General features: G+C 37.9%; 1 protein-coding gene across 1 annotated transcript; it reads right to left on the reverse strand.

Moving 5' to 3' along the window:
• Positions 1-698: 698 nt before the first annotated feature.
• On the reverse strand, positions 699-17664 carry drd2a (dopamine receptor D2a). Its single transcript, XM_056263357.1, has 8 exons — positions 17257-17664; positions 14551-14855; positions 7675-7784; positions 7117-7253; positions 5451-5650; positions 4319-4402; positions 3629-3977; positions 699-2013 (listed from the first exon to the last, which is right to left on the reverse strand). The coding sequence occupies exons 2-8, from the start codon at positions 14827-14829 to the stop codon at positions 1826-1828; spliced, it is 1347 nt and encodes a 448-aa protein (XP_056119332.1). The 5' UTR covers positions 14830-14855; positions 17257-17664; the 3' UTR covers positions 699-1825.
• Positions 17665-24397: the final 6733 nt, after the last annotated feature.

A 24397-nucleotide genomic window follows, 5' to 3' on the forward strand; every position in this document is an offset into this window, starting at 1 on the left:
TGACGTTTACTTTGTGATACATTTATTGTTATGTTATAAGATTACCAAAATAAATAATGTTACTTTTTTTAAATTAAGATTTTACGAGAATTGAAAAGTGTAAAGTGGAGAATCGGTATTGAAAAACTCTGGCTACATAGTTTTCCTCTGCTAGTAAATGCTGTAACTGGACCGTAATGTTTCTCCACTGACAGCCATTCAGAAGGCTTTGTGGAGGCATTTGAAAGAATGCAGTGGATATTTTTCTCTTTCTGCTGTATTTCGACGTCACGGCTCAGGGTGGTTGTGGGCTGATTGAGGGCTTTGGAGTTTAACATTGTTTTCAGGGATTTTGAATTCAAAATGCACATCTGAAGTTCTGAACCACACAAAGTTTAGCAGTGTAGTGGTGTGTGTATAACCAACAAAAAGCAGTGTGTTGATCATCAGCTGTGTCCACAGATGGCTGCCATGGGGCTAATGTCATTGTGCTGTCCACAGAACATGCATTCATATCAAACGTTCTGTGCCACATCATTTGAATCAACCCTCAGGACAGAGAAGAACTTCGTTTAAGCTCCAGTGTTCTTTTACTCCATAAAGTTCACCGGAAAGTCTTTCCCCAAAGTTCTCGCAAGGTTTACGATGATGAACAAACAAAGATTTTGGTATCGGATAGCAGATATTGTAGATTCATATCACTAAAACATCTGTCATGATACGGTAAACCACCAGTGCACAATTACTTTATTCATATAATCCTATATAACTGTGCAACATACATCTCATGAGAACATGCATTACATTGCAACGGCAGGCCCATCACATTCAAGGTGTGTCATATAAAGCATGAAAAGCTACGTATATAAACATAATAAATAGTCAAATGGAACCTTAAATTAAATTTACACTCATTTTGCTGACACATTTGGCTGATGCTCTCGTCAATCCACACAAACCAATCATCAGGGACTGCATGCAGTTCATCCTTATTCTCCCCTTTTACTCCGTCAGTATTATCTTATCTTCCACCAAGACAAAAAAGGAACCGAAATGGTAAATGCTTCCATCGGAAAGGTTGACAAACGACGGTCAAGGTTATGTTTGAAAATCTCAGCATTTTACTGAAATTATATACTTTGCTTTTTTCTTTTTTAAAAATGTTAAATCCACTTTGCTGTAGGCGTGGCACAAATTCTTTGATATTTGTACAGAAATGACCTGGCTGAATGTATTAAGGTTTCTGCCTGCTGTTAGTTGCTGAGAGAACATCTAACAAACATTTTATAAATGTGGGACATAACATAACGTTGCAGAAATGACTGGCATCAATAAGCTTTTCAACAGAAATAAATTACAACCTCCATGCAATGCATGGCCTATTGGCTACTACAAAGCATCTGTTTGTATCACAGTACTGCATGTCCTACCACGATTTAAAATTTCAACCTACTGTAGCTGCATTTAGTTTATGAGCAAATAATCAAATCAAAAAAATAATACTTACAAACAGATAAGCAAAGGCATTGCTTGAAGTTGTATTCCAAACAAGAATCTTTGTCTGTGCTGAAGATACTGCTTGAAAAGCCATCTCCCCCAGGGATTTTATATGCATTTTTCTTTTCTTTTTTGGGCGATATGATCTTGGAACAAAATCATTTTTATAATACAGACAATTTATATACATTCCTTTAGTTTTAATCTCAGTGAAATGCAAGCGATGTCGCCCCCAGGCCATAGTCCGCATGGGATCTGATTTTGATTCTTTAAATAAAGTTTTACAGTGTTTCCACTGTAGATGAGGTATTATTTCCATCCCTTCTGCTCCATTGAAGCGAGTTCTCTCTCAACAGTGTAGAATCTTAATAAAAGCTTTGCGAAACTCAATGTTGAAAGTGGTGTATATGATGGGATTGACTGCACTGTTCACGTAGCCCAACCACGTAAAGGCAGTGTAGAGTTCAGGAGGGACTTGCCAGTAAGTGTTCACAATGTGTGTGATGAAGAACGGCAGCCAGCAGATGATGAATACACCTGAAAATAAAGAAAGAAGATGTTGAAGAAAATATTTGGGTGGGCAATGTTAAGAAACTGTGCTTTATATATAAACTGTTTCATTCAGGGGTTTTGCAGAGGCATGTTTTTAATGTCATGTAGTATTGTGCAGCTCACTAAAACAAATAGAAGATGAAATGTCATGTCTTACTTAATGATAAATGAAAACAAACAGTGTTGTTAAAGCTGAAGTGTCTAATTTTTGCACCATTATCTTTGTATCACCAAACCAAACAGCAAAACTTAAAACAGAACACTCTGTCTGCTATTGGTTAGGCAATCAGATAGTACCAACCCCAGAGTCACACCATTGGCTGAGACAGTGTTGCTGTTGTCAGGCTGGTCATTTCACTCAGCGGCCATCTTTGAAATGCAAGCTTACGAATACATTTTACATTTGAAATCACCATTGAAAATTTGAAATCTGACAACTTTCTCATTAATTTTGTAATACTACTTAACTACATGTACTTACAATAGAGTTATGGTTAGGGTTTGGTTTAGGGTTAGTTACTTGTAATTATGCATAATTTACTGTTATTACTATAATAAGTACATGTAGTAATGTCACCTAAAATAAAGTTTTACTGCACTTTCTCCCATTCATAATAAGTAATATGAGTGCATCATCTTTCTATATCTAAAGTCTTTGGTGATGATCAAATAAACAGCAATGTTTTCGAAGTGCCACAGATCCAAATTGTTTACACTTTACAAGCAAATCAACCAACAAATGTTTTAAAGGGGACCTATTTTGGAAGATTTATTTTTATATTGTCATTTAACATAATTATGTGTCCGCAGTGGGTATTGTGGTAAATATCCATTCATAAATCGGAAACAGAGTCTGCGTCCAAAAACAAATACTTCTCTACTATATAGTATGCGATAAACAAGTGGCAAAGAGTCCCAGGATGACCTACTAAACTTCTGCCGAGATTCTGAAGTGCACATTTGATGGACACTTTACGATCCCGTGAGGCCACTGAAGAGGATTTATGACTGTAAGTGGAGCGACGCAACTGACCCTGTAGGTCACGTGACAATAACAACATGGCAGATATATTGTGTCCTGATTTCATACATACTACCCATATTCATACTATATGAAGCATATGTTTTTAACGGTCATGAAGTAAATTCAAATTCAAACAGTGCGTGATTTCGGACACAGCGAATGTCTCAAAATGAGCCGTTCAGAAAATTACTCCAATGTCGCCTCACATTGGAACAAGCCCCGCTCATGCACAATGTCACCGTGATAGAGATGATAATCAAAACCAAACAGGTGTTTTGTTAGTTTTTGGCAGATTAGGCACATCGAGGCACGAGCTGTAAAAGCACAGCACTATTCTGGAAAGCGGGTGGGGAGCAGCAGCTCATTTGCATTTACAGATTACAGCATGTTTTTGCTTCCACTCAAAAATGGATATTGACAACATGGAATAATAAATGTATAATAAATGATCAGTGTTGTTTGGAGCTGAAACTTCACAGACACATTCTGGGGACACTTGAGACTTATATCATGTAACAAAGGGCATAATAGGTCCCATTTAAAGTATGTTAACATCAAATAACATCACACACTTACCAAGGACAATAGCTAACATCTGAGTGGCCTTCTTCTCCTTCTGCTGGGAGATTTTACGTTTGTTAAGAGTTTTGACCGATGTCTGTGTTTTGCCAGTGGGGGAGACCTGGATCTCAAATGCTTTGGTCACTTTTGTGATATTGCTGGTGTTGCCATTTCTTTCAGGTTTGACACCAGCTTCAGGCGATGGGGGTGATATGTCAGTCTCTCTCACATTAGAGCTAACCAGCCTGCTGTGTTGTTGACCTGCAGCGGACTGATCCTGCTTCTTCTGTTTCGGAGGGTTTAAGTTTGTGATCTCATCCATTTGGATGTCGTCCCCATTGTTTACCACCTCCTTTATGAAGATCTAACAAAAAAGAGGTGAAAAATAAGTCATTTTGGCTAAATGTATAGCTGGAGTGCACATGATCAAGCCTTGATATAAAAAGAAACGAATCCCCTACAAACCAAAAATGGTTTACTCTATCAAACAGTTCATTTCATAACAACTTGTTTATCGTTTCAGTCAATAAAACTTCATATAAAGTAAACCGTGGGTGCAGCCAGAGATTAACATTTAATATTTGCTGACACATTGTCATTTCTCAAATGTCATCTGTCATCAATACTTCTGGTGGTACAACAAGCAGCAGCAGCTCAAAAATCATGTGAGCGATATTTTGAAAGCAAGAGTAAAATTGGCTGTACCACGTTTTTGTTGTTCACAGGAAAATTCCCGCTGGACTTGACGATCACAGTGCACAGTTTCACATCATCAGGGTGAGTGCATTTCTGAAACACACATGGGAGAAACACCAGACTGTTTTGACAGATTTAGACCAGAAAGGAATTAGTTGTCCAGCCCCAGGTTCGGTTTAAATGTATTTGTAATTATAAAAATCGGAGGAAAATGCAACTGCAAGGTTAGTAATTCCATTCGGTTACAGTGATATGTTTTGTGTGTGCAAATGTCAGCTTATAGATCATGTTTCCAAATCCTTTAACATTTTAAATTACCTGCTCGACATAAGGATGATTGCTAAAGCTTTGCATTCTCTGTCTATATACAAAGCATTCGTTTTGGATGCAGATGTGGCAAATCTAAAGATCATTTTAGATCTAAACCCAAAAGTTCAGTGTTCTGAAAACAAGAAACTTGCTATATAGATGGATACGGATGAGTTTTGCACTTCAAAATGAAAGCATTCCTGAAAAAAAAACAAGATGTTGATCTAAAGCCTGTTTTCACATCAGAATACTTTGGAGGAGTCACAACAAACCACTGATAGGAGAAGCGATGTTTACTTATGCCGTCAGGACACAGCATGAGAACTCCCTAAACACAAATGGCTCTCAATAATGCACTGATGCCCTTGAAGAAGCTTAGGATGGGTAGATAAGCTATCAGTTTCTTTGAATAATGCTATATTGAATTTATTCTGCTGCGGCATGCGCTCCATGGAGAAGCCTGGATGTCACTGCACTGTGTAAAACAATGTAAAGACTAACAATGTATTATAATAACAGTGTTATGAAGCAGTGGTCATTTCCTGCATTGATTTGTAGTATGTCGGGAGAATCAATACAAGCAGAAAACAAGGAAAAGGTCATTCTAGACAAGCTATGATCACAGATGCACAACCTGAAATATATGTACTACTATTCATTACTTTCCAACTGCTAATCACTGATACACTGCTAATGGGAATTACAGTGCTGATGAATTACTATGAGATTCATTTGACACTGCAGTTTTTTAACAATCCCAATTCACTAAACTATACTGGAGTGCTGAGTAAGTCGAAACTTTCACAACTCGTCATCAAGCAGCTGTTCTCACCTTTAAAGTCGAGCTCATATCCATGTCCGTTACTGGGCATGTGCGTTTAGTGTTGACACGTTTCCGTCTCTTTCGCAGTACCACGTAGATCTGCACATATACTAGCAGCGTTATTATGAAAGGAACATAGAAGGATACGATGGAGGAGTACACTACAAAGGCAGGGTTTGCGATAACACACAGAGCATCGTCATGGGTGTCTGTAACAGAAAATACAATGAAAATGAGCTAGTTTAGAAGATTCCAACATTGTTACATTATTTATAAGTCTTTGTCTAGTTTTTCAAACAATCAGTACATTTGTTTCAACACATTTTATATACACACACACACACATATATATATATATATATATATATAATGGTATTGTCTGCCACATGATAGCTAGCACAGATGTCTGGGTCAATGGTTTCATATGGTTTTGAAAAACATTTTATACAACTTTCAAGAAAAGATTCATTTTAATTGCCCTTGATACACTGGTGCTCTGTAGGATTTATCTCTATGCTATAATGTCCAGTTTAATGTTTTTATTTTATTTTTGTTGGTGACACCACAGGACTTTGATTTGGGTACAAAAATTATTCAAATATTAATAATCATTAATAAACATAATACGTGTATCTAACAGAGCAGAGTAAAGCGCCCAACTTATCTTCCAGTGTGATTTGTTTTGTTCATGCCCACGAGTACCTGACCCCCATCCTCCCACTACAAGCAGTCAAGCAGAAGAATGCTGATTATATTACTTCCTCTAATATAACTTTCAAATGAAGCCGTGACCTAACTTATTTTAGCTGCCCTTAACACCAGTGTACATGCAAGATTATGACACTAATACTCTGTAAATTCAGCTCTTTAAGTGCAAGCTGTTACATTGTACCATAATAATATTTCTAAGCAGAAGCCAATTTTTCAAGCTTAAGACAAGGTGATCCACTTGCACAGAGTTTAGCTATCATATTCCTTATGGTTATTAATTCACATGTAGAATATAAATTGCTGCAAAGTGGACAGTTACGCACAGTAGGAAAGAAACTTACAGATATAAAACAGTATATTGGCTTCTAAGGGTTCTTTTTATAATGTCTATTCAATCATTTACTCGTCTTCTACAATAATTCAATGTCTTTATCTTCATTTAAAGACATTTCTCAGCAGATACATACAATTAATTACACTGATTAATTAATCAGATATGATTAATTGGATTACAAAGTTTAATTGTACACTACTGTTCAAAAGTTTGGGGACGGTAATGCTTTTGAAAGAAGTCTCTTATGCTCAACAGGGCTGCATTTATTTGATCAAAAATACAGTATAAACAGTAATGTTGTGAAATATTTTTACAGTTTAAATGTATTTAAATTACAATTTAATTTGAAATGTAATTTATTTCTGTAATGTCAAAGCTTCAGTGTCATTATCATGAATGTTGGAACAGCGTTTTTTGAAATATTATAAAAAAATGTGTTTGATGCATCTTTACAGAATAAAAGTTCATTTCTTTCTTTCTTTCTTTCTTTCTTTCTTTCTTTCTTTCTTTCTTTCTTTCTTTCTTTCTTTCTTTCTTTCTTTTAAAAAAAAAAATCTTACTGATCCCAAACATTTGAATGGTGATAGACTCCCAGTCCAGGTAAAGTGAAATCCCCCCCCCCATATTTACCAGTATTATTGAGTCCAAACAGCAGTGGACATGATATAGCAAAAGACAGAATCCAAACGACAGAAATCATGACTGTGACCCTCCTCTTGGAGCTGTAGCGTGTGTTGTATAACATAGGCATGGCTACAGCTGTGTACCTGTGGGAGATACCAGACAAAAATGGATTCATTATTGTTTTAATATATGACCTGTTTCATATTCTTACATGTCTCTGGACATGATTTTCCTAATATATCTGTAATCATGTGACTATTATTCTTGGGTATTCCCATGACCTCTGTACTCCCTTCTATTCTTTCTTTCTAATATCGGATTACTTACTGTATAAATAGAGACGTTTCGTATAAACCGCTATTGATCTAACAAGTATTCCTTACTATTCTGAGCTCATGTAAGTGACGATGTACAATGAAGTTCTCATTGTCTGTCTATATATAACAATCTCAGCACAAAATGTAGTTTATTTTCAGGTGTGTAAAAGCTGAGGTTGGTCCCTCTGAGCAACCAAATTATGTCTTGGTCAGCATTAGACGACTCTTGTAATGGTAGTGGACCTACCTGTCGATACTGATGGCACATAGATTGAGTATGCTTGCTGTACACATCATCACGTCCAGGGTGACAAAGATGTCACAATGGATTGTGCTGAATCGCCACTCTCCCACCACCTATGAGGACAGACATGCAGCTTATTTTTAAAACAATACATCGGAATGCAAACCTATGCTGTTTACCTGTAAATGTGCAATAGTTAGTTACTTGCTAGAAGCACTTTATATTACTAATACAGTATCTTTAGAGTATAAATATCCATGGTAACACCACAGTCACTTGCTATACTCGTCTGAAAGTCTGGGAGTCGATTTGCAACAGCTTCAACCACTATAATAATGTTTAAAGCAATAAAATATTGGCATTTTCGCTGGTTTAATCGACAAAACTGGCAGAGAGAAGCAATATAGCACAGGTCAGCCTCATCCACAGTTTGCATCTCCTGAGTTGGCTGGCAGAGCTTTCTGAGCCTCCTCTGATTAATGCGTGTCCTCAGGCAAGCCGAGGGACTCAGAAAGCTCTTGATGGTCTTAGGGCCCTGCCTCTGGAGTTTGCATCGCTGTCATTGATTAAAGAATTATTTGACACCTCTAATGAAAGCGGCTGTGAGTTGCCGGAATCAGTTCATCACCATATCTCTAAACTCAGATGAAATGAGCCTCACCGCTATCATTCTCAGGCATCGCTAGTGATCAAAACATGTCCTTGCACTAATAGAGGGAGAGAGAGGGGTCTGCTCAATAAGCATGGAGTCGGGAGAGAAATGTACACTTTTTAAATTGCTGTGCACAGATAGAGTTGTGTGGCATTCAGACATGAACGGAGAATGCATTTAAATTCCAATTTAATTTCGTAATTTAAGGAGAAAAGATTTAATAGAGTATAATGTATTCAGCATCCAGCATCCCCGTCACGCTAAAGGACATGTGGTTTGGAGAATGGATGGATGGATATGCTATATTAACAAACTGATGTCAGATGTATGTTTCTTTTAGAATTAATTTAGAATGTCTGTCAGTCAGGGACGTGCACAGACATTTTGAGGGGCAGGGGCTCAAGTGAAAAAAAGGGCACTTTTCATAATTACGTTTTTTTTTTTTTTTTTTTTTTTAACAAAAAAGTATATATATATATATATATTAACACAACTCTTACTTTTTAAAAAATGTATTAAAATAGTTTGTTAATAAAATAGCAATTGTTTCATTTTCAAAAGATGTCTACAAAATAATCAGTTCACACAGAAACCATGGTCTCCTTAGTATTCATATTTATAGAGCAGCAAAGGAAACCATGCCACAATGTGCATGTTTTCTATGCTACTAGTTTCAATCAAGTATATATTTGATACACCTGATGGTGACATGGACTTAGTTTCACATTTGAGAGAGGACTGTATCATCATCATCAAATAAAACCTTCAAAATCCACATTTAGATGGAGTTTGTTTTAAACCTAGGCTACTATCCTCCATCTGTTTGCATCTGTAGATTTCTTCTAAATTCACAAATTTAGATTTCAACATTTCAGGGGGAAAGACTCTTAAGGCTACGTCCCAATACCTCCCCTTACCCTAGATTTCTGCCCTAACCCTTGTTTTTGCGCGTTCTCGTGTAGGGGTGTCCCAATACTCCAAAGAGCAAGGGGGAGTGCTATTCTCCCCTTAAAATCAACCCTTAAAACATAGTGCGGTCCGATGCAGGCTTAAAACGAAGTGGAAGATGAAATTACCCAGGATACCTTGCGAACTCAGCGAGCCGGTGTGGTGAATAATCCGGTTACTCGGTGTGAATAGTCCGGGCGTAGGACCCCATTAGTATGCCAGTAGTATGCCTGATCTGAATCTGTTCTCGCGATAACTTGTAGCTAACGTGAGCTGTTTTAGTGTTATTATGTGGTAGCTTTATGTAGAACGCTAACTCCCGTTGCTATATGCAAGGTAAGATGAAATTAAATTGCATATTGTATATGTAAATTGTGTATATTCTATATCTAATATTTAAAATCTCAAGTTGCGTCAATAGCAGAGGAGAAAGACCGCGAAATTTAAAAATTACTGTTATTGTGTATGAAATGTAGTTTTAAGAGTTTTTCAGTGGACAATGTAGTTGTTTCAATCTCAAATATGTTGTTTGTTTATACAGATAGCGCCTATTTAAAATTATGATGTGACGTTTTCGAAGATGTGAGATCCAAGGGATCACCGGACGCTCAGCGCTCAAGTACCCCGCCTGGACCAGCCCACCTCGGCTAGTCCAACCATTCCTTCTTTCCTAGGAGACTCTTGTAGATAAAAACATATTGCAGCATCAAGCAATATCTAATGAATCATATCACAGTTACATTGTCCAAGTTTTGATTTTAGATTGGGAGAAAAATCTGATTAATCATCTGTCCACAGTGGACCTCGTGCATCAATGCCATGGCTATATTTCAGCTATAGTTCATACTTATACTGTGAATATTGTTTATGAAAATACTTAATCTGCAGTGACATTTATGTAAATAAATGTATTTGTATTATTAGAATGTAACGTGGGAACAGAGAACATTACTCACTGCTCCTAACTAAAGAACTTTTGTAGCTTTAAAAAGGATTCATATATCTAATTTATATATTATGCAGTGCAGAGTGTTGTACGCTTTATTCAATTTCTTTTTATTTCCCATATTTATCAAGACATCAGTAGCCTTATTAGTATCAGTGATACTGGCCTTCATGTACATATTAAAAAAATATGTAATTAAACAAGTAGTTAAAATATAATGTCCCTATTTAGTTATTTTATGTTTTTCTACATTAATCTGGAGATTAAATGTGAAGTGATTAAATGATAAAATATAGTAAAAATGTATAGAGACTTGGGTAACACTTAATAATAATGTTCAGTTGTAGGCCATTAATAAGTGGTTAGTTAATGATGAACTAATCATTTACAAAACATGCATAAATGATTAACAAGTGATATACTAACATTTTATGTATGTTTTTTGTAATTTCCATTGCACGTGATTAGTAAATGATTACCTAATTATTTATGAAACATGACTATGCGTTCATAAATGATTAATAAGTGATATACTAACATTTTATGTATGTTTTGTACATTTCGTTACAAGTCATTTACAATTGATTAGTTAATGATTAACTAATAATTTACAAAATATGACTATGCGTCTCATAAATGTTCATTATGTTAAATTTTTTGTATGTTTTGCTCACACGTATAATTTAAAATACATTAAATACATTAATGACTCGTTATACCGTAGTACAAACGTCTTCTATAATAAAGTGATTTTGTATGATTTGTAACCAGGCACCAAAGCGATTACCTATAAAACGTGCTTTGAACCAATCGGATTGCTTGTGTCCTACACCCGGACTATTTACACCGAGTGACCGGATTATTCACCACACCGGTCAAATTTTTCAACTAAGATGGTGGACACCGCTGGAAAGGAACAATTTTATTTTAAGTATATTTTCGCAAATACGCATGTTAAAATGTCGAAATATGTTGGAATATGTTAGTTTGATGCACATCCAATGGACTGTTGAGTTTTCAACACTAATGTTAGAAAATATTTCACGAAGCTATCTGACGATGTTCATATGATATCTGCCGAGTGCTTCAAAAGCAAATCAAATATACATCTGATCTGGGTAAGTTAGTTAATCTAATTTTATTTTCGATTTTGGCTTCCAAGGATTATAAAAAGAAGATATGTGAGGTAAAATTATTCAAAACTAGCCGCGTTCGTCTAGCCTAGCGCATCATCTTCCCTTCACAGCGCGCTGTCATTTCTCTCTAAACCCAAACCTAACGTCAGAATCAGCACTGAGCACAATCGGTGATTGTTGTAAAGTGCAGTGTCTGCGGTTTCTAAATTGCGGGACGTTGGTGGTAAAAACAGCTACTAAAAGCACAATGATCCGCGCAAGAGACGTTGCCCCGGTTCCCATGGCGGCGCGCGCGCGTTCGGAAACGGATTGCAACTAACGTTAGACAAGCAAACTTTGGGTTTTGTGTGCGCTTCTAAACGATCAGATATAAACAAATATATGGCAAAATTACCGGAAATGCGTCTTCTATATTCCACATGTCTTCTCTGTTGATTCATCAGATGTAGATAAACGAAAACAGCCCACACAACAGGCAACACAACAACTGGAACCGGCAATTTTATGAATGAAAATAGTAGTAGAAGTAGTAGACACTTTGACGCTGCGCGTGACGTATTGAGGATTGCCGCGCTAATTTGCATATAGTGGTGTCCCATTTCATAGGGAAAGATCTTCAACTCCACTTCCCTCGTTGAGGGGACTTTACTTTCGAGGGCACTCAAAACCAAGTGGAAGTTTTAAGGGGGGAGAAATGGGACAGGGCCTTGATGTATGTAAGTCATTAACTTTAATAATAAGAATTTTTTAGGCCACAAAAACGTCCGGATTTTCCTTACAAGATCATAAATTACATTTAGCCTCGTCTTAAATTGATATGCTCATTTATTCATTATCGCGATATAATTTTTCTCTATAAAACGATATCAAGTTCGAGTTAATATCGTCAATACTCGATATCAATACCAATATCGAGTTCGATAAATGTTCGATGATGTTTATGTGCCAAAAGCGGAACGAAACTCATTTGAACCGCACGCGCCTCACGTAGCCTACTTTTTATCCGCTCGGCTCAAAGTCCAAACGGCAGCGCAGCGCGAGCTCACTAGAGCAGACGCGTTTACTCTGATCGGCGCTTCAGAACTCCTGACCTGATATTTAGATACACTATTCAATAAATATATTTGTTTGACAGGGAAGCTGTGCGCAAACAGGAATATATATTATTTTTCAAAAATAAAAAAAAAGCCCCCCTGAAAAAAGGGCACTTTCTCTCCAGGAATAAAAAGGGCAGGTGCTCAAGCCCCTTTTGATGTCTATGTGTGCACGTGCCTGCTGTCAGTTACATCGTTGTGCTGGTAGGTGGTGGCAAATAACTGTTTTTATGAGTGAGAGTCATTGAATCAATTCAAACAATTCATTCTTTACACACCACTGATTCATTCAGGAATGAAACACTATTGAGATGCACAACAGTTGATTCTGCTTTTTTAAAATAATTTAGTTTTTTGGAGGAAAAATAGACAAAGTAACTTGCAATATTGTAATTAATTCTAAGTTATTCATATACACGTGATTTCAAACCTCTGTAGTCTGATTGTGTTGAATTGCAAATCAGTAAATTCATCCTGCCATTACTATTCAAATTCGTTTGAATTACTGTCCAATTCAAATTCATATTTAAGAGTTAGTTCACCCCAAAAATGAAAATTCTGTCATTAATTACTCACCCTCATGTCATTCCAAACCCTTAAGACCTTCGTTCATCTTCAGAACACAAATGAAGATCTTTTTGATGAGATCCGTGCCATGTGACTACAATGGTTCAATCTTAATATTATGAAGCAACGAGAATACTTTTTGTGCGCAAAAAACAAACAAAAATAATGACTTTATTGAAGAATTTCATCTTCAGTCTCCTACGCTGTTTACGTTGCAGCGCTTCCGGGTTCTACGTCAGAACGCCGACGCCAATTGGTCGACGCTGTTCACGTGAGCACCACAACACATGCGTGTGATGCTGATGCAGGAGCTGGCCAATACAAAGCCAGCGTTCTGACATAGAACCCGGAAGCACTGCACTGTAGTTACAACGTAAACAGCGTGAACCATGGACTATTTTAACTATGTCTTTACTACCTTTCTGGGCCTTGAAAGTGGTCGTTGCGTTGCTGTCTATGGAGGAGTCAGAAACCTCTCAGATCAAAAATATCTTCATTTGTATTCCGAAGATGAACGAAAGTCTTACGGGTTTGGAACGACATGAGGGTGAGTTATTAATGACAGAATTTTCATTTTTGGGTGAACTATCCCTTTAATGATCGGAAAGGGGGACATTTCTTAAACTGCATTTGGCCCAACCCTAAAGCACTTGATTCGATTGGTCATTTCTTGCTAGCATATAGTTGGGTTCTTTTTCATCACACATTTTCATCATGTTCTGAAGATATTTTAAAGTTGTTTACGAAAAACGTCTTTTGGAATGATGATCTCATCTGTCCTAATAATAATATTGAGGACTTTCATTTAGCAACGCACCAACAGCAATTTTTATTTAGCCAATAATCAGAAATTTCATTTCATCCATCTCACAGTAGCGCTCCTTAATGTTCTGTTCACGCGTACAAATGATTCAAGCAAAATAAATTATGACCTTCATTTATTAACTGAGAATGCAGTTACTCAGTGCTGCCCTTTAAGAGAAAAACAACACATCACAAGATATCAAAAGGCTAATTTGATACAGGGAGTTATAATAAGGCTGTAAATTGAATGTGCTACATATATAGTGTCACATTGTTTCAACCCATTGATCAGAGCTCAATTTAAAATCACACAATCAACCTGCTTGCATTTATCTCAGAAGAACATGAGTCAAGATTATGATCTTTATGCACATTTCAACCTATGGATTTTGCTTGCAATCTGATAGCTTTGCTAATATGTTTGGCTCAATGACATACCACAAGGGAGGCTTCTCTTGGTTGAAAATAACTACTAACCCGTGGCTAGGATCAGACATCCTAGAACTAGACATGTGCTAGTGGCTACTGCAAATTGATTGGCTTAAATGAGGTTTAAGACAATGTTGCCTGCAGCTCTTTTTAGTTAATTCTTGCCCAGATTGACTCTAATGAGTTATGAAATTACAATCTAATCAGTATCTGTACTTGCATTATTACAAACTACATATGGTTCATGGTTAAAATCATTTTAGCATTCCCAACAAGGAAGGATCCGATCACGCTGAAACCTACCTCGAGGTAAACCACCCATGGCATCACAAGTGTGGCGACTAGCAGATCAGCCACAGCCAGGCTGACTATCAGGTAGTTGGTGGTGGTCTGCAGGGCTTTCTCCCTAGAGACGGCTATACACACCAGCACGTTGCCGAAGACAATGACGAAAATGAGCAGCGTGAGAAGCATGGCGTAATAATTGTACTGATGCCGCCCCCCTTCTTCCGTGGCATTGAAGTCCCGGGATCCATTTTCAAAGAAGCTCTCATTATAGGCATACTCCGTGAAGACTTCCATCAGATGGTTGAAGCCAAGCTGAGACTCTAAAACCGAAGGCAAGAAACTTTTTTATAAAAGAAATCCAGCATTTTACTTTTTTAAGTCACGTGTTTTGTATCACGGGGAGTGTCGTATCACATCAACTAGATTACACAGCATGTCTCACTAAGTTTTGGCACGAAACATCAATTTCTTATTGGAACACCTGAGCAGAAGCTTTCATTAGAAAGCTCAGGGATGTGGCCTTGCGCTGCGCGGTACACTGTGTAAAGTCTATGCTTTATTTATGGGTGATAGTTCGCTTAGCTGCCCTGAAAAGCCTGTGTTTGAACTCTAGATGTGACTTGACTAACTAGGACAGAAGTCTCCTCCCTCCCTACTGTTTCCCTTGAACGATGTCCAAGAATACATACAGAAACATAAGCAGTATCAGCTCAATAATAAGTGGACAAGGGGAGGTGAGAGCGTTTCATTAAATATCACAACAAAGGGGCTTGTAGTTTATACTGTCTCTGCAAATTGAGAAGAAAAAGGAAACCGCACAATGAGCAGTTGTTATTTGTTCCATATTTAGCAGATTTTGCAGAATTCGTGACAGCTCCGAAATTTATTATAGCCCATAACGAGGAAATGGATGAAATTAATTTGCATTTCATGACATTTTAACCTATTGTGGCCATCTCAATGATATCAAACTCAGAAGAAAAGTATACTTGTCTTCTTAAGTTATTTTGTATGTTATTAATTATGGCTTTGAGATGGAAGGGACAAGGTGCAGCTTAAATAGACTTTTTTTAAAATTCAAAAGTCAATGGGGTCCAAAACAACAACTGGATGCCATTGACTTTCACTGTATGGACAAACAAGATTTTTCTCCTCGAAATATCTTTTTATCTGTGTTCCACAGATAAAAGAAAGTCACACAGGTTTCGAGCGTTGTGATATATTTATCATATCAAAGTTTTATAAGTGCCTGGCTACATATTAAAATGTGGCAAAATCCATTTTGAACACATCACACCTGTCAATTTGCACTGCCTTGGCCCATGTTACATAAATCAGAAAGATATGTAAGAGAAAAGACAGAGGCAAGAACGCTTGAACCTTGCCGCACCCTGAATGTAACATCACTCAGGGTCTCAGCAGCGCCTCGTCGGCAATTGTGCAATGTAAATGAGCAAATGCTATAGGCAGAACTGCAATAGCAATATGTTGTCACTTAAACAGTTCAATATAGTAAAAAAAGCATTTTGCTGGGGGAAAAAACCCATTCAAAAACACCACAATCACAGACGTAACCCACTCTTGTGTGAAGGGACCACCCCTTATTGGTTTTTCCACATAATTGCCTCTTTAGCTCTCTCAGTGTCAGTTTTGATCATGAATGCTGTCTCAGAATTGACACTCCCTGCAGAAGTAGAAATTATGTTTTTTCATGCTTTCTCATATCAGCCATTGGACTTTTTATATTAATGTGCGATTGTGTTTGTTTGTTGGGTTTTGAATGGGATTTTGAATCAACAATTCAGGATGTGTATTTATCTTTAGATAAGTGTTCATTAACAACTGAATCAAACCTAAAAGAAAGCCTCACACACTTCCCTGCAGCTGTTTTGTTTATGTTCATTAGAATAAAATTGTTTACAGGAGGAACTTCTACATATGTATTTAGATTAGAATGTAACAAATTTTAAACATTTGATACTGTGTAGGCTACTTATTGTGAACATCTATCTATCTATCTATCTATCTATCTATCTATCTATCTATCTATCTATCTATCTATCTATCTATCTATCTATCTATCTATCTATCTATCTATCTATCCCTGAGTGATGTATTGCATATGGTGAGAAGTTTAGTATAATATGCAGATACTGCATATGCAGTATATATACAGTATATATATATATATATTGCAAATAGTGAGACGTTTGATTACTTTAACATAAATGCATTCATAGTGCAGTTTGTAGTGTTTACAGTAGTACTATAATTGTCCCAAACATAAAAACTACTAAAATTAAACGATTCTAAGTTAAGGTTAATTGAAAACAACAGTGACAATGTCTATATTAAACATGGGTTAGATCCCTATTTTTTCTCCCTTACCCTCTTATTCCCTCTCTCTCTCTATCGCTCTCTGTAACAAACACCCGCGCACACAGTGTCAGTGTGCCCGCAGACCCCGCACACACAGAGCATTACAGCAATTACAGCAATTTAGTTTCTTTGAAAAAGGTTGAATTAATTGGACAAGATAACAACCCGATTTTACACACAGTCGTCAGCAACAAAGGCTTGTTTTTCCACACGCAGTGGAGTAAAGTTTGTCTGAAAGTGTCAGCATCAGCGAATATCTGTTAATTAGCAGCTCAACTGTTTCCTAATTATTCATTTGCAGAAATAACTAGTTCACGAACAAAAGAAGATGCCGTTCTGTACCTCAAACCGCAGCTTTCATCCAAAGAGCGGAAGTATTCCGTTTCTTATATTTTAAATCCACTTTTCTCCATCGGATACACTTGTCCATCCGAGCGACTGTAACTGTATTTCTCTTCTGTCTCAATTACAGCTCCACGGGTGGATACAACCACTGTAAACCGGCGAGCACGAACACTAGGCTACTTCCACGGGGTGATTTCATTTTGGTGATTAAAAGAAGGTGAACATGATGTAAATATGCCTTTCTTGATTTTGTGGAGGTTTTAAACTGCACTTAGCAGGAGCAACCCATATCCGTTTGAGAGTCCAAGCGGAGTGTGAGCAATGCGCGTGTGAGCGCAGCATCCGAGCGCGCGCTTTACGCACGCGGTAACCTTCAGCATCCACTGAGGGACAATCTCAGTCCTTACAACAGAGATTGAGAAGGTTGGAAAACGAGGCGGGGCTGTTACATAAACATCAGTGAGAATAAAATACAAGCGTTGCATTCTTTAATAACAATCTTTTTCTTTTCAAAACCCTGTAACCGATCTTATAGTAGGCCTACTGATTCCTTTCTTTCTTTCAAGAAATTAATAACGATTCATCTTTAAACTGCAAACTATCTATTAGTGAATAGTTACTTATATGTTTTATATTTTGGGTTTAATTAAAAATTAGTTTGGAATTCAAATGATAAAATAAAGGAGGTGATTTGGATTTATTTAGCTTTTTCTTTTTCATCCCCAACCTTGGGCAAAAAAATTGATCAAGTCAAAAATGGCAAAAATATTTAGTGGTCTTTTAATGGTCTTAACCATTTTAATCACAAATCACTGGTCAGGAAATTAGCAAGAATTGTACAAATACTGCATATAAAGTAAATTAGCACGGAATAGCCTTCCCCTTTGTTTTCTTTAAATGTTTAAGCCGTGTAAACTTGCAGACAGCTTTTTACAGGACGAAGAGTCAGCGTTGTTCCACTCAACGTTAATGGTTTCAAACAAGTCATAATTTGTGGAAATTGTGTCCCAGTTCGTTTGAGTTTAATGTGAGACCAAATATTCATTATAGGGTTCAAATCTAGACTCTGAGCAGGCCAAAACATGAGCCTGATGGACATGAGTCACTTCTTGGTTGTCTTTGCAGTTTGGGCAGGGGAATTGTCTTGTTGAAAAATAGCATCTGATCATTCCTCTTTAGATAACAACTTTTCCTTTATGGGAAGCAAGCCATTCTGCAATGTTCTCCTGTACTCCAAAGCATTAAAAGACTTTTCACAGTGAAGTAGCTCACCGATACTAGCAGCTAAAAAGGCTCCCCACACAATGACAGCTCTTCTTTCATGCTTTGCTGTGATAAAGATGCATCTATTATTATATTTCTCAGCAGATTTTTTTAAGACACCGCTCTGGAGCATCACCATGCAACTCGTGTTTCATTGCAATTCATCACTCCACACAACTTTCCATTTTCTGCCAAAACCATTATTCTGTCTTTGATGTTTTTCTGAGACAGCAATGGCTTTTTAAGAAATGCATTTGCTTAAATGTTCCTGTGGTTAAGACAATTTAAAAGCTTAGTGTTTAGCCAATTCGGGCGTGGCCTCGGTAGTGTATGTCAATAAATGTGTTTTCTTCTCTTAAAGTGCCCCTGTGGTGAAGTTTTTAATGTGCTTTTAGACAAACCATGTGCAAATTCATAAGTCAACACCATTGCTGAGTATTTTCTCCTTAAAACTTGTGAAGAAAAAAAGACAGTCTCAAAAACCTTGTAACCAATCACGACAACATGCTGGCTTTAGCATATCATTAACAGCGAACTAGCAGGGGAGTCTTGAGAGATGCCAGGTTATCCCGGTATATTTTTTTGCTGATATGAAAAATGGGGTAGATTTAGCAATATAAGAGGTGTATGATGTATTTGACGATGTTATGTTATGATGAACTATATGCCTTTCTCCACTGACGTTCTGAGTTGTTCAAAGTGTTTCTGATGACTGGCAAAGGCAGCTGTCTGACTCTGAGATGGCAAACGGGAACATGGTTTGTGTAACATTAGCAACATATTATTAGCTGTTTTATAACATAGTCAAGCAAACGGCTAATCATATTAATTACCGTTGTGTGTCAAGTCAAGTCAAGGCGTTTATTGTCATGCACAGTGAGGAAAAACAAGTTTCCCTGTACAATGAAATTCTTTCTTTGCTGTCCACAGTGAATGGCAAGTGCAAAGTACTTAAAAAGAAAACACACACACACAAACAAAACAAAAAAATGCTGTAGAATAAGAATTAGACCGTATAAAAAAAAAATATATAGGACATCTATGTAAGCAAATGTGCAATATTGACTATGTGCAATACAATAATACATTAAAGTGCAATTTGAGAGCAGCTCCATGATAATAGCAACAACATAATAGTCCAACGTTGTAAAGAGCGATACCATTGTGCACTGTTTACTACAGTAAGTTGACCGAGTGACTCTGTGAGCTGGCGTGAGTGAATGAAGGTGGGGCTAATTAGCATATTCATGGATACGCATTAAATGAAGCTATTTTAAGGCATGAAGATTTTTTTTGACAGAAAAAAAAACGTTTAAATATGTAATTTTGGTGATCAAAGATGAGTTTTGAGGGATACAATTATTGACTACAGGGGGACTTTAAAAGTCACCACGTAATCAATAGTCAATTCTTATTTTTTTTTTTGGAATATTGCAGTGTTCATAATAAATAGATATCTTTTTTTAATGAATGTGCCCTCGTAGTATTAATTCAAAAACATTAACTTCCCCTTTCAACAACATCACTTCTCTGATGACGTGCATCGGTGCAAGGACTGGGCAGTAAAACCTTCACTCCAGCAACCTGTCAATCATTAAATCGACCACAATTCAACAATCATGCCGCCTTTAAATTGCCTTTATCTGTTATTGCTCAATCCCCTGATTACAAACAGTTGTGACACATTTTCTAAAACTATTATATGGTTCAGCCCGATATAAGCAAGCATCACTGGTACCCACAGAAGATTATTTGTGCTCCTTGTCTTGGGGCAAGGATTGAATTCAATGAATTCATAGACTTTAGACATGGTGCATGTGGAGTTCACAGAAAAATGGATTTGGTGCCATGTGTGCTTGGGCTGTGAGACTATAAGCCAATGGAATGAAACCGTGTTGAGGTTATAAGTGCAAATACTGTGTGCAAGACTGATACAGCTTTAACACCGTATAGGGACTTCAAATATATACATTAATGAATGGAGATGGATTTATAATCACGTTTTCAGATGTATAGCATGTCATATGTGTACTACATTGCCAGAGCCTCACTAGTCAGCCATAAGATAAGCTATTACTTTCCTTAGAGAAGGATGATAAGATGTGGGTGAATCAAAAAACCCTGTTGCCTTAGAAACTGGGGACAACAATTGCCCTTCGGTTTTTTGATATTTCTCATAAAGTAGCACCCTTGAAATGAAAAATCTGTCATCATTTACTCACCCTTATGTCTTTCCAAACCTGACTTCCTTTCTTCTGTTGACGTGACATTCGTTGTACAGTGGTTGTCAAACATATCTCCTTTTGGATTCTGCAGAAGAAAGTAAATAGCATGTAGGTGAGCAAATGATGACAGAATGGCCTTTTTGGGTGAACTATCCCTTTAAGCATAATCCAAAAATAAAACATACTGTAGTTGAACACAGTTCAAGCAGCACTGTGGTTACAGTATAACAAAGCCCTATTTATTTATACCAAAGCCCTATATCTTAAACTATTCAGAAGTGGCTTACAGCTCTCAAGTTAAAAAGTTCAGTGCTCAAAGCCTGGTGGGAAATGCAGGAGGCAGCATTTATTTGGCTCTGAAAGTCAAATGTGAAAGTGACTACTGGTCTCTGCTGTCAGCACGCACTTTCCTTCCAACAAGGTGATTCAGACCAAAAATCTGTCAGTTATTCAAGTAAACAGAGTAGAAAGAAAACCCTTCTTTTGATTGACTTACTTGGAACTCTATGCATAAATTCATGTTGTAAATGAAAAGACGTTTGTCATAAGGGCAAAGTGTCAGAAGTTTGTGTATGAATTAAAGGAATAGTTCACTGAAAAATGGTATTCCTGGTATTTACCCTACTTTCCTGTGTGTTTTAAGCTAGTCCCTTGTCCCTATCCACTTTCATTTTATGCAATAGAGTAGCTCAGACATTTTTCAAAATATTTTATTTTGTGTTTCAAAGAAGAAAGTAAGTAATACAGGTTTGAAACAACATAAGGGCAGCTATCTCTTTAAATCCTCATAATAACTCTAATTGGATGACAGTTCATATACACAGAAGTGATTAGATAATACAATTATAATATTGGATCATGATTGATTGATTTATTGTGGTAGTTTGATGTTCATATACATACACGAAAAGTCACCAGGATGTGCAGAGCTCCATCACGAATGTTAAGGAGTAATCTTTAAAGGTCAGCTTGTTTAAAAACTTTCCAATGGATTGTTTTGGGGACTCAGATCTGAAAATGCCATTCCACAATGATGATAAATCACCATGCTTAACACAAAGTCGCAAAACTTTCAGAGACTAATGTCCTTTAAAGTATGTGAGGGGCGGCCTTACATTACCCAAACGACTTGCTTCCATCCCTCAGGAGATTACTGTACAGTCTGATCAGGAACATTTTCTTCACTTTAAGGGCAGTATCATAACAATAAAAACTTCTCTATTTAAATAACTGACCTTGGGTTCCAGAAAATAGTGGGAGAGAGAGCCACATTATAACCCAACTCAGACTGTGTGGCCTCTATTAACTCCTGCTGATGAGCAGACTTATATAGAATTCAAAACAAATCACGCCGACTTTCATAGCAGCTGCTATGAAATGTGATTTTAAACTCTATGCAGAATTATTGATGGGCAGCGAGCGCTATGAAAAAACTCCTTTAATAAGCAGACTTGTTGATTCTAAAATTCTCAGAGAACAGATGGTACAAAAAGTGTTTTTCTGACTCGGTGGTTGTAAAGACTTGACAATGGCACATGCAGACCTTGAGAGCCGTCTGTTTGGCAGGTTGATGCAATGAGCTTTTGGCCAAGACATCTTTGTAAAAGGTGCACAGAAGCATGATTGCTTTTCCCACCTGTCTTTGAGCAAACTCTCAGTCTAGTTTATCTATGAATGGAACTTCTAAGCACCCTTTTCCAGTTCAGTGCCTAACATTACACCAGAAAAAGCACTTTAAATAAATCGAATTCATTACATATTCATATATTTAATACATTTAATTGTCTATTTTTATTAATTTGTTTTGAAACTTTTCCAAAGCATCAATAAAGAGCTCCATACATTTTCAAAATTTATTTTTTTCCTCCCTTTTTCTCCATTAATAATTATTATTAATGATAACAATAATAAAAATTATAATTAAAAATACAAAAAAAACATATCAACATTAAAAAAAAATCCTAATCTCAAATAATATTATGACTACAAACGTCTCGTCTCATTCTAGCTGCACCTGCTAGTGGCATGTGCCTGCATCTGCCCCGCTGTCTCGTGACACAGTTCAGTAGTTGTGGCGTTTAGTATAGGGACCCCAGTGTCTAATTCGTTCGACACAACGGGTGACAGAAAGGGAACGCCTCGGTTACTGTTGTAACCCCCGTTCCCTGATGAAGGTAATGATACGTTGTGTCGAATGAGTTAGACACTGGGGGTCATAAGCCTGCCGGTCTAGGCTGAGGCGTGGCCGGTGCAGCCTTCGCAGGGGGCCGACCTTATTGACGAGCAGGTGGGGCCTGAAACTTTGGGGGTCTGACATTCCTGGAAGCGGACCCACACCAAGGCAGGATATGTTTGATGGCCTCTGTCTGCTTTTTCACTGCTTAGAACTGCTGTGCGAAGTCCTCGACAGTGTCGCCGAAGAGGCCACCTTGGGAGATGGGGGCGTCGAGAAAGCTCACTTTCTCTCCATCCCGCATCTCTGCAAGGTTTAGCCCGACACAGGGCCTGCGCCGTAGGGCCTGAAGGGCATAGTCGGTTGCCGAACACGTTCCTGCATCACTTCTGGGTCAGGAATACCCTCTTGCAGGTCTTTAATGCTTTGGCCTGGAAGACTTACAGGATGGCCATTGCATGCAGGGCGGAGGCCGCCTGGTCAGCGGCGTTGTAAGCCCTCGGCGCGAGCGATGAGGTAAACTTACATGCCTTGGATGGGAGCCTCAGACGATTCCTCCAGGTGGCGGCGTTTTGCGGGCACAAGTGCACCGCAATAGGACGCTCCACCTGTGCAACCTCTGGGTACCCCCAAACTGCCCCACCGTCGAGGGAAGTGAGATCAGAGGAGACAGCAAATCTTGACCGGGCAGAAAACGGTGCCTTCCACGATTTCGTAATCGATGTCAGCTTCACTTCCCAGAAGAAAGGAACTGGGGCAGGGCATGGCTGTGCATCACGCTCTGACCCCAGGAACCAATCGTCCAACTGCGAGCGCTCGGGGCATGGTGGAGGAGTTCACTCCAGCCCAATGCTTGTGGCTGACCGGGCACGCAGCTTCACTCCAACTCCACATCAGCTTCAGACTGGGCCAACACACCGGATGGTGGAAGCCCAGCCGAGTCTCCACCTCGGAAGGCATAAGCCCACCCTTTCGATGCTGCGATGGACAGCTTACCTTCCTCACAAGCTCTGAATGAGATATTAAGCTCACCCTCAGGTGAACTGCCCAACTCATTCAGATACTCACGGGCATGCTGAGGAATGGGAGGCCGCAGGGATTATCCCAGTGGAAACTCCCATTGTTCACCGCAGAGGCCTTGTAGAAGAGGAGGTAGAAGGACCAAGACGGGAAGCAGCTGAGGTGACTCTCAGCCTTTTGTAAAAGTACGAGAGTCATGATCGCTACATTCCCATGCACAAACGCTGTCTGAGCATGAGCGTGGCCCATACACTGAAGACAACGCTTGTATATATATAAATATATAGTGAATCTATCACTTTCAACAGAAGCATTAAATACATTGCTAAACAAGCCTGTTTTGATTGGCATCATTTTAGTTTACTATACTGTTCTTTTCAATTATTTTAGGTGGATGTGGCAATTCATGCTTATTTTAGTCTCAAATATTTTGTGATGGTAATATACATAAAAATTA

Source organism: Rhinichthys klamathensis, unplaced genomic scaffold (assembly GCF_029890125.1).
Source record: "Rhinichthys klamathensis goyatoka isolate OS25496 unplaced genomic scaffold, OSU_Roscu_1.1 h1tg000206l_1, whole genome shotgun sequence".
Lineage (NCBI taxonomy): Eukaryota > Metazoa > Chordata > Actinopteri > Cypriniformes > Leuciscidae > Rhinichthys > Rhinichthys klamathensis.